The sequence below is a fragment of the Sus scrofa genome, chromosome 4, assembly GCF_054392235.1.
Source record: "Sus scrofa isolate SSC_HxYL_T2T_F1_AM1 chromosome 4, Sscrofa_HxYL_maternal_Yorkshire_Landrace_v2.0, whole genome shotgun sequence".
NCBI classification, from domain to species: domain Eukaryota; kingdom Metazoa; phylum Chordata; class Mammalia; order Artiodactyla; family Suidae; genus Sus; species Sus scrofa.
The window spans coordinates 95,725,319-95,738,986 of NC_139386.1; the positions used below are offsets into that span (position 1 = coordinate 95,725,319).

Here is a 13,668-nt window from a genome sequence, read left to right on the forward strand (position 1 = left end):
TTTCTATACACCAGAAGTTACAAAATCATAAACCAACTCTACTTCAATTTAAAAAAAATTAAAGTTATGGGGTTCCCGTCGCGATTCAGCAGAAACAAATCTGACTAGCATCCGTGAGGACACAGGTTCGCTCCCTGGCCTCGCTCAGTGGGTTAAGGATTCAGAGTTGCTGTGGCTGTAGTGTAGGCTGGCAGCTGAAGCTCCGATTGGACCCTAGCCTGGGAACTTCCATATGTCATGGGTGCGGCTTTCTAAAAAGACCAAAAAAAAAAAAAAAAAAAAAAAAAAAAGAGAGAGAGAAAAGAAAGAAAAAGGAAAAAAAACCTAAAGTTACTTAAGAAATGGCCAATGCAAAAGGAGCACTCTGACCCTCCTCTCTGTTCCCCTGAAAGTAGGAAATACATTTATTTTATGAACTGTGCATTCCCTGATCTGGAGGTCAAAGGGCACCATTGTTGCCAGAGAAGGGGAACTCAGGGCTGAGAAGCCTGTGTAAACAAACCTTGTTACTTCACTGATTTAATGCCTCAAGCCCAAACTCTGTCTAGAGTCTTCACTAATGGAGCACCCAAAACCCAAGTGTCTTTATTCTTGCTCTCAAAATTTATTGTTTCTTTGTCTAAAAAGAATGAAAGCTGCCTGCTTTGGCCACTTGTTGGGTCTCATTCCTATGGGACCTCTATGCACGTGAATTACAATGTGTTTCTTTTTCTATCCTGTTAATGTGTGCTGTATCAATTTTACTGTTAGTTCAGCCACAGTAACCCAAGAGGAATGAAAGGGGAAATCTCCCCTTCCCCGACATCAGATACCTTTATTTATTTATTTAGTAGGCCACACCCACAGCATATGGAGGTACCCAGGCTAGGGGTCCAATCGGAGCTGTAGCTGCCGGCCTACACCACAGCAACGCAGGATCCGAGCCATGTCTGCAACCTACACCACAGCTCACAGCAATGCTGGATCCTTAACCCACTGAGCGAGAGCAGGGATCAAACCTGCATCCTTATGGATACTAGTCAGATTCATTTCTGCTGAGCCATGATGGGAACTCTCAAATACCTATATTTATAAAAATAAAAAATGAAAAAAAAGGCTTTAATGATATCCCCCTGCTATTTATAGCTCCTAAGCATCCTTTGGAGAAAGTGGGACTTGTCAGTCTTGTGGATATTTACCAATTTCCCCCCAGTTCACTTCCTCTTTATGTTGTTAATTGTTCAAAAACATTAAAGGTGCTCTGATTTCTCACTGACTGTTGTGAGCTCATGGTCTGCACTGACAGTATATTTCCTCTCTCTCCTGATGCTTTTCCCAGGCCCTCAGTATAACTGTCTCCATGAGCAGAGGTGGGGTGAGGGTGGGAGAGCAAAGATTGGGTCTTTGTCTAAGATCTTACCCAGTCCTGGACTGTTTTCAGAGTGAGAGCTATGATTATTACTTGCCAGGATTTTTCCAAGATGCTTAGTTCAGATGCTATAAGAAAATAGAATCTAAGATTTAAATTTGGGAGATACTAGAGGAGTGAAGCAATCCCAGGGGAATCTTAGACTGAGCCCTAACCCCAGAGTTCTATGGCTCAAGCCTGCTCCAGATTCTACCAAGAACTAGAAGTTCATAGTGAGTTAAAGAGAGAGCCTAAAAATGATTGACTTCACCAGCATCCTACCATGTCTTCTCGTTTCTAGTTCGGACTTACAAATGGAAAGTATATTACAAAAAAGACTATTTCTGGAGTTCCTGTCGTGGCTCAGTGGTTAACGAATCCGACTAGGAACCATGAGGTTGCAGGTTCGATCCCTGTCCTCGCTCAGTGGGTTAAGGATCGGCGTTGCTGTGAGCTATGGTGTAGGTCGTAGATGCAGCTCAGATCTGGCTTAGGCTGGTGGTGGCTACAGCTCCGATTAGACCCCTAGCCTGGGAACCTCCATATGCCTCAGGATCGGCCCTAGAAAAGCCAAAAAGACAAAAAAAAAAAAAAAAAAAAAAGACTATTTCTAATCTAGAACAGCACGGTTCTTGCTTCTAGAAGCAAAAAAGAAACTATCAAGCCTCGATTACTTAGAAACATCATGGTATATGGTTTCATACTTCTTTTATTGAAGCTGTATGACTCTTTTGCAGATGCTAATAAATGAATCTATACATTTTTCTTATTTAACTGATGTTTATTGAGCACTGATTATTACATGCCAGTTACAGTTGGTTCAATGAAGCAGTTATGTAAAGCCTTGAGCATTTTCTAGGTACCTATGAACTGTGACAACTGAGAAGCAATTGCTGATACTGAAAAGAAATTGCTATCGCAGATGTTTCTTGAGCAGGGTTATCAGTCCGTTCGGGGGTCTGAGCTAGGCTGTGGGTCTGTAAATTTTTTGCCTCTCCTGGTCTTCTTAATTTTCAAGAGAAATCTGAACTGCTGCTGGGTTGAGATCAGTAGCCCTGTGTCCACAACAAACAGAATCGCCACCAACAATGGGATATGAAGCTGTAGCCAGTAATAGTTCGAGGGAACTGAAGGGGAATCTAGATGCAACAAGAAACATAACTCGTATTAGGAATTGAAAAAAGTGAAGTTCAGGGCTTCATCCTGCATAAGAGAAGAACCCAACATGGTCTTTCACCTTGCATCCAGGAACAAAGAACATGACATGGCATCCAGGAACAGAGAGAAAACACTCATGGGTTTGAGTTCCTCATTCTGTGCTCCCTGGAGCCCTGTGGAGTCCTGAGTATTTCCCCCCCAGCCCCTGTCTTGTGGTTTGTCTATACCCAATATGCTCAAGGGGGTAGGTCATAGGAAAGATTACCCCTTTCTTAGAGCCAACAGGACCAACATTCCCATATGATTTAGAGGTGGAAAGGAGACTGAGGGCAGGGAGTCAACAGTGCCTTATTATCAATCAATCATCATTTATTGGATGTCTGTTGGGTGAGAGGAAGATGTTGGACTAGATCACATTTTAATTGCCTCCCCAGTTCCATTATTTTGTGATTTTATTTTTCTGTTTACAAAGTACTGATTTTTTGGTGTGTGATTATTCTAGAATTATAGAACCCTAGAATATTACAACAAGAAATTACTTCCAGATTACCTATACCAGTAATGTCTAGCTCTGGCTACACATTACCACTACTTGAAAGAGCTTTTAAAAATCCTGATGCCCGGGACTCACTCCAAACCAATTAAACCGGGAGTTCCTGTCATGGCTCAGTGGTTAATGAACCCGACTAGTATCCATGAGGACGTGGGTTCAATCCCTGGCCTTCCTCAGTGGGTTAAGGATCTGGTGTTGCCATGATCTCTGGTGTAGGTCACAGAAGCAGTTTGGATCCCTTGTTGCTGTGGCTGTGGCATAGGCCAGAGGCTATAGCTCTGATTCAACCCCTAGCCTGGAAACTTCCATATGCCATGGGGTGGCCCTAAAAAGACCAGGAAAAAAAGAAAAAAAAAATCAGAGTCTCAAGGAATGATATACAGATATCAATAGTTTAATTCCCCAAGTGATTCTGATGGAGTCTAATCCAAAGCCTTTATTTTAGAGATGAGGATACTGGAAGCCCAGCAATAATTAGCATTTAGGTCTCAAATTAGTTAACAGAGAATTACCATTAGAGCATAAATCTGGCTTCTGGTCTCATGCTTTTTTAGGATATTAACATGACCAAAGTCTGTGAAGCAAAAAGCCTAACTTCTCCATTGCAGGGCAACAATTTCAAAGACTCCCTATTTTATATGAAGTTTGGCAAGAGCAGTCTTTGCCACTGGCTCTAGAGGCAGCTCACCTGCCTATTTTTGCCTCATCAAGCCCTCTTTCTCCTCTCCCAACGCACATTCACACAACCTGTTGACTTGTTGGTCTCCCTTCCCAGCCTCCTAGGCTAAAGTGAACTCTTCACGCTCTTCATAGCTTCTGTTCCTTCAACCTGGAAACTCCTTTTCAATTCGACAAATTTAGGAGCAACAGGTAAATTTACTTGGATAGTATTTCAAAGTTTACAAATCAATCTCACAAGCGTCACATTTAAGATTTATAAAATTCCATAAGGTGAGCAAGTATTACTGTTGCATTGAACAAATAAGGGACTTAAGACAGATTGAGTGATTATATTCTATGCCTCGTCTCATTGTATGTCTAGTAGACTTCTCAGGGAGTCACAGCTGCCCCCTGATCAACAGCTGCAATCCCTTTAGGTTCAGATGTTCTTTCCCCTTTTCCCTGCTATGGCCTCCTTCCCTTTCCCTTACCAACTCACCTGTTTGTATGGTAATGGTGAGAGTAGTAGAGTTTTTTGGTATTTTCTGAATTATGCCCGTGCACCAATAAGAGCCACTGTCTTCTCTTTTGGCATTGGTAATGGAGAGGTTGTGGTTCTCATACCAGTACTTGAGGGCTTTGCCATCCTTGTAGTAGATCACCTTATAGACATTCAGATTCTTCCAGCCGTGACACCTGAGGAGGAAGGACTGGCCTTCCCTCACCACCGGGACAGAGGTCTGAAGGAGCAGCCAGTCTGAAGAGAGTTCATTATGTAACAATGAATGGATACATTGACAGATAAAGGAGATCATGAAGAGAGTGTGCAAAGGAAACATCTGTTTATCATTAACCCATTCCTTGGCTCATAAGTTCAACAAAAAAGAAACAAAATAATGCTTAGAACCCATCTGCTTTATTGATAACTCCCCCTCTCCTCCTGAAAAGTAAGTCTGGGACCACCCATAGACTATCTGAAAACCATTACCCCTTACAGTCCTGTTGTTACATCCAGTCACTGAGAAGAAAGTAAACCTACTCTGCCTATGGAGTCAGCCTAGGAGTGTCTGCTTTGTCTTCTCCAACCTTATAGGTGATTCCCAGTTCTATTAATCATAGTTAGTTGCTGACTTCCTCTGAGCATATATCACAATTTTAAGTATTTTTGTAATTACTGATTTGTTATCCATTTCCTCACTTGGCTCTATACTTCAAAGGCCAGGGCCATGTATGTTCCTGACATTTTATCCCCAGTGCCTAACACAATACCTAGAAGTTGGTAGGTTCTCAAATATTTGTCAGTAATGAGTCAGAAAAATACAAGAGTCAGGTGGTATGGATAATGGTCCTTTTAAGAATTGAAGTAGGAGTTCCTGTCGTGGCTCAGCAGAAACGAATCTGACTAGCATCCATGAGGACGCAGGTTTGATCCCTGGCCTCACTCCGTAGGTTAAGGATCTGGGGTTGCCTTGAGCTGTGGTCCAGGTTGCAGACATGGCCTGGATCTGGCATTGCTATGGGTGTGGTATAGGCTGTAGCTCTGATTCAACCCCTAGCCTGGGAACCTCCATATGCCTCAGGTGTGGCCCTAAAAAGACAGAAAAAAAAATTGAAAAGCATTCACCAAAGGAGAATTTTAAATGGAAAGGTAGCTATTTTGCTTTGTTTAGGAGAAATCCTTGAGGACGTCTCTAGAATCTACTCCAAAGAAATAAAGGTGCTACTTTACACTGCTTTAGTTTGTATTTGGAATTTGTATACAAATGTTGAAACATCTCTTTTTTACACAAGCAAAAAATACAAATTATGTTTATACTTTAATATATATTTTAAATATAAAGCAAAATATAAATGGTGACCTAGTGATTCAATTGAAATCATTACTTTGTTCAGTCAACACTTACAAACAAATCCACATATGCCTGAGCATACTGCACTAATTGTAGACAGTAGAAGAGTAATAAAGAAGGAGCAAACATAGGATTTGGTCTTAAGTGAAAGTAGAGGACATATACTGTAGAGAACATGTATAGAGATATCTTCGAAAACTAAGAGTACAACTTAATATTCAGGTTGTAACACATGGAAAATCTCAGAGCAAATCTTTTTTTTTTTTTTTTTTTTTTTTCCTTTTTAGGGCTACACCTGAGGCATATGGAGGTTCCCAAGCTAAGGATCAAATTGGAGCTGCAGGTGCCAGCCTACACTACAGCCACAGCAAAGTAGGATCCAAGTCACATCTGCGACCTACACCAGAGCTCACGGCTGTGCCAGATCCTTAACCCACTGAGCAAGGCCAAGGATCAAACCCGCAACTTCACGGTTACTAGTCGGATTAATTTCCACTGCACCACGACGGGAACTCCAATCACAGAGCAAGTCTTTAAATCAAACCTTTTGATCCTATTTAACATATACAGCTCTCTACAGTGTTCACATATCCAATATGCCATTTGACCATGTAACACGCATGTGCACCTATGTAGAAAAGATAATCAGAAGTGAAATAGAGGAGTTCCCATCGCTGCGCAGTGGAAACGAATCCGACTAGGAACCATGAGGTGGCGGGTTGATCACTGGCCTTGCCAAGTGAGTTAAGGATTCAGCATTGCTGTGAGCTGTGGTATAAGTCATAAGCTTGGCTCAGATCCCACATTGCTGTGGCTGTGGTGTAGGCCAGCAGATGTAGCTCCGGTTGGACCCCTAGTCTGGGAACCTCCATATGCCATGGGGTGACCCTAAAAAGCAAAAAAAAAAAAAAAAAAAAAAAAAAAAAAAAAAAGAAGTGAAATACAGTAGAGGAATAACATGGAGAGATTGCCAGAATATTGAAAGAAGGCAGAAGAAGAAAGAAGGTCAAAGAAAATAGGAGGACAGGTCTTGAGAGAAAGACCCCAAGTCCCACCATGGTGCCCCTAAGTCTTGAAATAACTTGCTCTCTCCCCATCTTCAGAAAGGTGATTCCTCCCTCACATGAGAGAATTGCTATTTCCATAACCCTGGAACTTACCACTGATGACTTCTAGGTGCACAGGTTCACTCATTGTAAAGTCTTTGCTTTGGCATCTGTATTTGCCGCTGTCCCCAGGTTTTGCATTCTTAAGGTCCCAACTCGAAGTTTTCACTTCCAAAGTTTTGTTGTTGTGTGTCCAATTGGTGGGGTAATTTTCAAGGGAATAGTTCCCAATACATGTGAGAGTCACATTCTCTCCTCTAAATATTCGATTCCATGGGGGATTCAAGGACACCTGAGATTCCTGGATGACTTCAAGAAGGGCAGGTTGTGGAAAGAAACATAGAAGGAGGAAAAAAAAAATCATTGAAAACAGCCAAGCCTCCAAAGTACAGACATACCAATTTTGTCAAGACAATCAATGATCAGTCTACCCTAATAGTGTTGGTGATAAAAAAACTCTCTGATTCTTAGGATTAAAGGAAGTCAGAAAGGGTGTTGTGGCCCCAGAGAGCTGCCAAGCTAGGAAGAGAGAGACTGGACACAAATGCAAGATACTAAAAAACAAGCAAATTTACTATGTGGTATAAGATAGTTCACTCTGATTCTCTTGATTCAATTTTAGTATCTGTTTTTTTTTTATTACTCAATGAATTTATTGCATTTATAGTAGTATCTCTTAATGAGAACAGCAGTTTCTTTTCAGGCAGAGGTGATGTCTCTGATGTTCCACCATAGTTCAGCACAATGACTATGACATAGTAAGTGTTCACTAAATAGTTATTGAGTTGATGAATGAGTGAATAATGGATGAATGAAGGTACTGGATTAGATGCAATATAAGGTCTCTCCCAGCTCTCAATTTTTATGACTATTTAATTGTGAGTGAATATGGGATGTGAAAATATATGTCAATTCTGGAAGGTAATGAGAAGCACCGAGAGGATCAGTCTTAAAGGGCTTTCAGGAAAAAAGAGATGTGGTACAAATTTCAACAGAAACTTAGGAAGTGGCCAAGTGGTGATGAGGAAGAGATGATGCAGTCAAGAGAGAGCTAGACTTGGATCCAAGGCACTTGAGTTAGAATCCAGCCCACTGTTAGCTGTGTAACCTCCAGCAGATCACTTAATCTGAGCATCCTCAGATTAAAAATCCTCAGTTAGAAAATTGCAGTACGGATCACAGTGATGATAATGTAAGAATTGAATGAGGTTACACGATAGTGGCCAAAAGAGAGGCTGAGGCACTTAGATGATCCACAGGCAGGATTGTTGGCACAAGAAAGAAAAGCGTGACTTGAGAGGATGAAGTGGCAGGTGAGCAGTTTTGAATGGAAGGAAAGAAGGAAGCAGGTAAGGTGGAAATGGAAAGCTCAGAATAATGATCATTAGAAAACAAAGGTAGTGGGAGGAAGGCAAAAAGTGAAGGGAAAGTGGCTCCCAGACACACCGAAATGCTGAGGACAGGGGACTTACCTGCTGCCATGCCATCTGGAGCTGCAAAAATCCAGAAATGATATGTTAGTGTCTATCCTCAGCCTTCTGGTATTCCTGAAGACTGGATCTGGGTATGATGATGAAGTCCACATCTGTGGAATTTTCAGAAATCTGAGCCAGGGAGAGAAGCAGCTTCTCTTTCCTCTCTCCTTCCTCCCCTGCCCTCTGGGAAATTCCAGCATGATTGCTAGGACCAGCCTTTCAGTCTGGCTCCCCCCTTAGATGGTGCTCAGTCCTGATTGCCCTGCTGTCCAGCTTGACATCCCTCGGAATCCCTGGGAAGTGCCCCCACGGTTTGCATATGGCCCAGAAAAAGTCACCACTAAAACTATCAGGGTTCCTACCCCAACTGCTCCCCTAGTCTATTTTTATCCCTTCAGGAGGGGTACCTACTTACAGAAGAGCAGCAGAGCTATCCATAGCAGGGCAGGGACTCCTATGGGAGTAGACATTTTCTCTGTGGCCCCCGGTTGCCAACTGGACTGGAGAGATGTAGGGTCTTAGAATAAACTTGAAACTAAAAAGGAGAAGGAAATGTTCTCTGTATCATATCTGGTTAACTAATCAGCTGCGCCTAAGTTTGCTTCCTTCTGTAGAGATAATATTCAGAGAGGTGCCTAATCGGGCAATTTTATATTTACCCCCTTACTGCACTCTCCATCCCACCTCCACATACGCACCTGGAATCTACTGGAAGAGAGGCATAGAGCCAGGCACTCAGGTATGGGGCTTTCTTGAGCTATCAGTCAATGTACAGCTATTTAGTTTGCAACTCAGAAAAATGAGGAGCAGGGGAGAGCAGGATAAAACCACAGGAATTATTGGGCACCTAGTATATGCCAGGCACTATGCTATATACATCATATAGTTCATTCATTTCTCACAATAATCCTATGAAGTAGGTACCACTGTTATCTTGGACCTTAAGTAACTTGTCACAGGGTCCTCCCTAGTAAATGGCTAATATGGGATTCAAACATCAAACATTTAAAAATCCAACCCCAGGAGTTGCCGTCGTGCCTCAGCAAATTAAGAACCCAACCAGTGTCCATGAAGATGCAGGTTCATCCCTGGACTCACTCAGTGGGTTAAGGATCCAGTCTTGCCATGAGCTGTGGTGTAGGTCACAGGTGTGTCTCAAATCTGGTGTTGCTGTGGCTATGGTGTAGGCCAGCAGCTGTGGCTCCAATTTGACCCCTAGCCTGGGAACTTCCATATGCCACAGGTATGGCCCTAAAAAGAAAAAGAAGAAAAAATAAAAATCTAACCCCATAGTAGAATTCTTAATCATGATGACATGCAGGTGTACAAATATGGCCAACAATTGCTGAAATTCTGTTGTGGTTCCCCAGAGGTACCAACCCTCTTGATACCTGATTTCCTGCTGCTCCATTAGTTCACAAATCCACAAAGCTTCTTCTGCTTCCTTGATGATCCACCATCCAACCAGCCAAATTGGAGATATTTTCAAAGACTCCTTCTCTCCCCTGGGTCCTGATGGGGCTCACAACATAGGAAGGCAGATGTTAAACCATAACTTGCAGGGATCCAGGTCATATAATTTATTCTACTTTATTTCCCAGCTTTTTTCCAGTTTTATCTTTCAAACCTTCCAGCACGATCACCCTTTCTCCTTTAAATTCACATCAGTTCTCCTCCCTCCAGGACCCTTTTGACTAGTTCTTCTGTGTTTCAGCTCTAGGTCAAAGTTGGTCACCTTCTTCCAGGATGTGGTATTGATAATGATCCTGGAGATAATAACCCCCTAAATATCTACAGTGGTTTGCTATTTATGAAGCTGCTTTCACACCCAGTATTATTATTTGGCCTCTGTCAAAACTCTGAGGTAGTCAGAGGCAGTGAGAAGTAAGCAGGGCCCCATTTTGTAGTGCTGTGCTTTTCCTCACAGGCAGGTGAGTTAAGTCTAATACATTAAACGTAAAGCCACCAAACATAAGGATCCAACCAAAGCTTCCAGCTGCTATGAAATGAGAGAACATGAGACTGCAGACTCCTAAATAGAAAGATTGAGATAAGAATGATTGCAACTGGTCCCAGGTCATGCGATGTTTTAGTGAGAGATCTTTAAAGAAAGCAACAAGTTGTTTTGAAAAGTGTAAGTTGTTTGTATTTAAAAATCTGAATGCAAGTACTCCCAGTATTTATCTGGTTAAGGTTTACCCATGAAATAGGGCCAATAATGGTATCCAGAGCATGGCTTCAGTATGAAGTTTAGCAAGATGATAAACATGTAAAGCACATTGCACAGCAATGGTATATAAGAGATGCTCAATAAATCTCTTTTCCCTCCTCTATTACCATAATTTATTAAAGACTCTTAGGAGGAACATGCATTTCAACTGTGTTAAGGCCATCCACAAACTACATAGAATGCTTTATTCGATACCCGGTATCTCACAGTAGTATAATCTACATAAGCTCACGTCCCTCCATAGTTCCGAAGAAGAGAGCATGATAAGGAAAGAAGAGGATGCAAAATGCTGTTTGGGGGACAGGGAGAGAGAGGAATGGGGAAGATGCTCTTCTTGAGGTGCTGCCAGAGGGCAGGACGTATTGGAATGCACAGAGATCCTGGAAGAGACAAAGACAGATTCTACTTCCCTTCGTTGAGAGTTTACCCAGGGGACTTATCAGATATTCTTGATTCCACAGTAAAACTGTCCTTCAGAGACAACCACTTTACTGTGACTCAAATAGTCTATTTTCAAGCTTCCTCCTAAATCTTCAGTTATTTCCTGCTTGAATGAGAGGCAGACTGGAATTCATTGAGACATACTATTTCTAGTTTGGAGAGTGTAAGCTTTGGAGTTAGAGAGACCACTTTCATTTGCTCCTCCAGCCTGAATCTGTTGCTTCAGTGTCCAGCACTGAAAGGCAGGTAGTGTTTTGGTAGCAGTAATGGCGAAGATTTAGCAGATTCAACAAAAGCAGTTCATTAAAGCTTAAAACAAAGCAAACCACCCACCCATTAATCCCTAAAACAACAACAGCAGCAAAAACAATATCAACAGCAAGAAAAAATAAACCATACCCTAATTCCCATAGAATGCAACCACAGGTACCCAAAGGAACAAAATGAGAATTCAGGAGGGACAAGTGAACACTAAGATTAAACCATAGTTCCACTCCACCCTGACATGACTGATGTGCCAGTTGAATTCCAGGAATCCTTTATCTTATTAAAAAAAAAAAAAATGGGGGTGGAGTTCCCATTGTGGCTCAGCAGGTTACGAACCTAACCTAACTAGTATCCATGAGGATGTGGCCTCACTCCGTGGGTTAAGGATCCAGCACTACTGTGAGCTGTGGAATAGGTTGCAAATGCGGCTCAGCTCTGGCTTTGCTGTGGTGTATGCCAGCTGCTGCGGCTCTGATTCAACCCCTAGCATGGGAACATATGCCACAGGCGTGGCCCTTAAAAAAAAGAAAAGAAGTTCTCTAAATTTTATATCCACTATCTGGGTATTGATTTCTTGTATCCTGACTGTCAATATCAGGAACAGGTGCTAACTCACTTATTACAATGAGCTTTTGTGTGTGTGTGTGTGTGTCCTAACCTCACTTATTACAATGAGCTCTTTTTTTTTTTTCCTTTTACAGCCACACCTGCTTGTGGCATATGAAAGTTCCTGGGCCAGGGGTCAAATTGGAGCTGCAGCTGGAACCTATACCACAGCCACGGCAACACCACATCTAAGCCGCATCTGTGACCTATGCCACATCTGGCAGCAACGCCGGATCCTTAACCCACTGAGTGAGGCCAGGGAACCAACTGGCATCCTCACAGAGATAACGTCAGGTCCTTTACCTGCTGAGCCACAATGGGAACTCCACAGCGAGCTCCGAATCCAGATATTCATGTGTTCAACACTCATTAAGCAGCATCTCTACCTGCAAATTTTGACCCACTATTGGTTCTCAGCAATCTTAATCTATACTTTGTGGCCATGGTGAAGTGAAGCTCAATTAGCCATGCGTGAACTATATAGGACCTGTCTGCTGTGAGGTGTCCAAGCTAAGAGGCTTTTGACAGAACTTTTGTGATGGCAATGGAGGGATTGGTCCATAGTGTGTCTGAGCCTTTGTGCCTCCAAAATTGGAAGCAGAAAAGATGATCTACTGGCTGTATCGTCTCTGTGTTTTCCAGTACCAGACAAGGTCCATGTAAAGTTGGATATGAAATGATGAAAGAGCAAAATAGCCATCTGCTCCTGGTATGTGTGCACCTGATAAATACTGCTCTCTTTCTGAGGACTAGGGCCGAGGCTAAGTGTGTGACGTGTCTTACCCACTTTCTCCTCATGCTTAAAGAATGAGGAAACTAAAGTCCAGAGAGGTTAGAGGACTTGTCCAAGGACATGCAGCCGCTGAGCGAAAAAGTTACAGTGGAAATCTGGCTGAAGAGCCCACACCCATGTTCACGTCCATATCCTTATCATCCAGTCTACACATTATCCTCAAACTGTCCTTGGGTTCATAGTCTCCATTTATAAAGTCCATCGATTTCAAGGATCCTTAACCCACCCACAAAGAGAAAATCATTAATCTAGTCCCACCTCTAGAAATTGTGGAAATTAGAGTTCTACAATTCTTTTTCTTATTTTTAGGTGATGCTGTCTCAGTCCACAGCCAGGCAATGCTGTTAGCACTGTTGGCAGACTAGTTATGTGTAGATCATAGATATACCTATAAAGAAGAGAGAAGAGGATTCTTGCCTTTTTATTCTAGATTCTTAAGCCAGGAGGACATCAGTTCCTACTACGTTGAACAAAATCTGTTCAAGAAAGAGCACTCAATCACTGGTGTTCACTGCCTGGTGAATTTTCACAATGCTGTCCCTGGGGGAGTTCCCTTGTGGAGCAGCTGGTTGGGGATCCAACATTGTCACTGCAGCAGCTCAGGTTTCTTCTGTGGCACGGGTTTGATTCCTAGCCCAGAAATTTCCACATGCCACAAGCCCAGCCAAAACACAAAAATACTTAAATAAAGATTAATGTCATTGGCCTTAATACTTTCTAAATTTCTTGTCTTTATTTGAAGGATTACCTGCTTTGGGTGGATCCAAAAGAAATAAATAGAAACTCCTAGGACTCCCTCAGAAAGAGGTGGAGACAAGGGTTATGCAAGCTAAAACCTTGGGTGTGGACAGAGGTTCTTCCCCCAAGAGAAGACAAATGAAACTTCAGGAAATAATCTCAAGGTTGATAATTTCCCATCTGTTTTTAGAGACTAACTTCTTTCTATCATGGAGAGTCAGTGGAATTTTTCACAGAAACAAGAATTTGAATGAAGGCTGGTTGCAAAATATATTTCCAACACCTGATTATTGTTATTAAATAACAAACTATGCTGTCACTCAAATTCAAAAGCAACCATACTATTTGGATATTATAAATTGATAGAGCTAATATCCTACAGACTGTTTATAGACGAGTCTACC

At 42.1% G+C, this 13,668-nt stretch overlaps 2 protein-coding genes across 4 annotated transcripts in view; one reads left to right on the forward strand and one right to left on the reverse strand.

Annotated features, from left to right (window-relative positions):
• Positions 1-13,668, forward strand: part of LOC100520241 (olfactory receptor 10J1) — a 323,932-nt gene that overhangs the window by 284,320 nt on the left and 25,944 nt on the right. The window lies entirely within an intron of this gene.
• FCER1A (Fc epsilon receptor Ia) lies at positions 2,148-8,686 on the reverse strand. Of its 2 annotated transcripts, none has more exons than XM_021089598.2 (5): positions 8,605-8,686; positions 8,187-8,207; positions 6,769-7,015; positions 4,258-4,515; positions 2,148-2,526 (listed from the first exon to the last, which is right to left on the reverse strand). In XM_021089598.2, exons 2-5 carry the CDS (start codon positions 8,199-8,201, stop codon positions 2,330-2,332), a joined length of 717 nt encoding a protein of 238 aa, XP_020945257.1. In that variant the 5' UTR covers positions 8,202-8,207; positions 8,605-8,686; the 3' UTR covers positions 2,148-2,329. The 2 variants fall into 2 exon arrangements, with proteins under 2 accessions (XP_020945257.1, XP_020945256.1); XM_021089597.2 differs by having other exon boundaries at positions 6,769-7,023.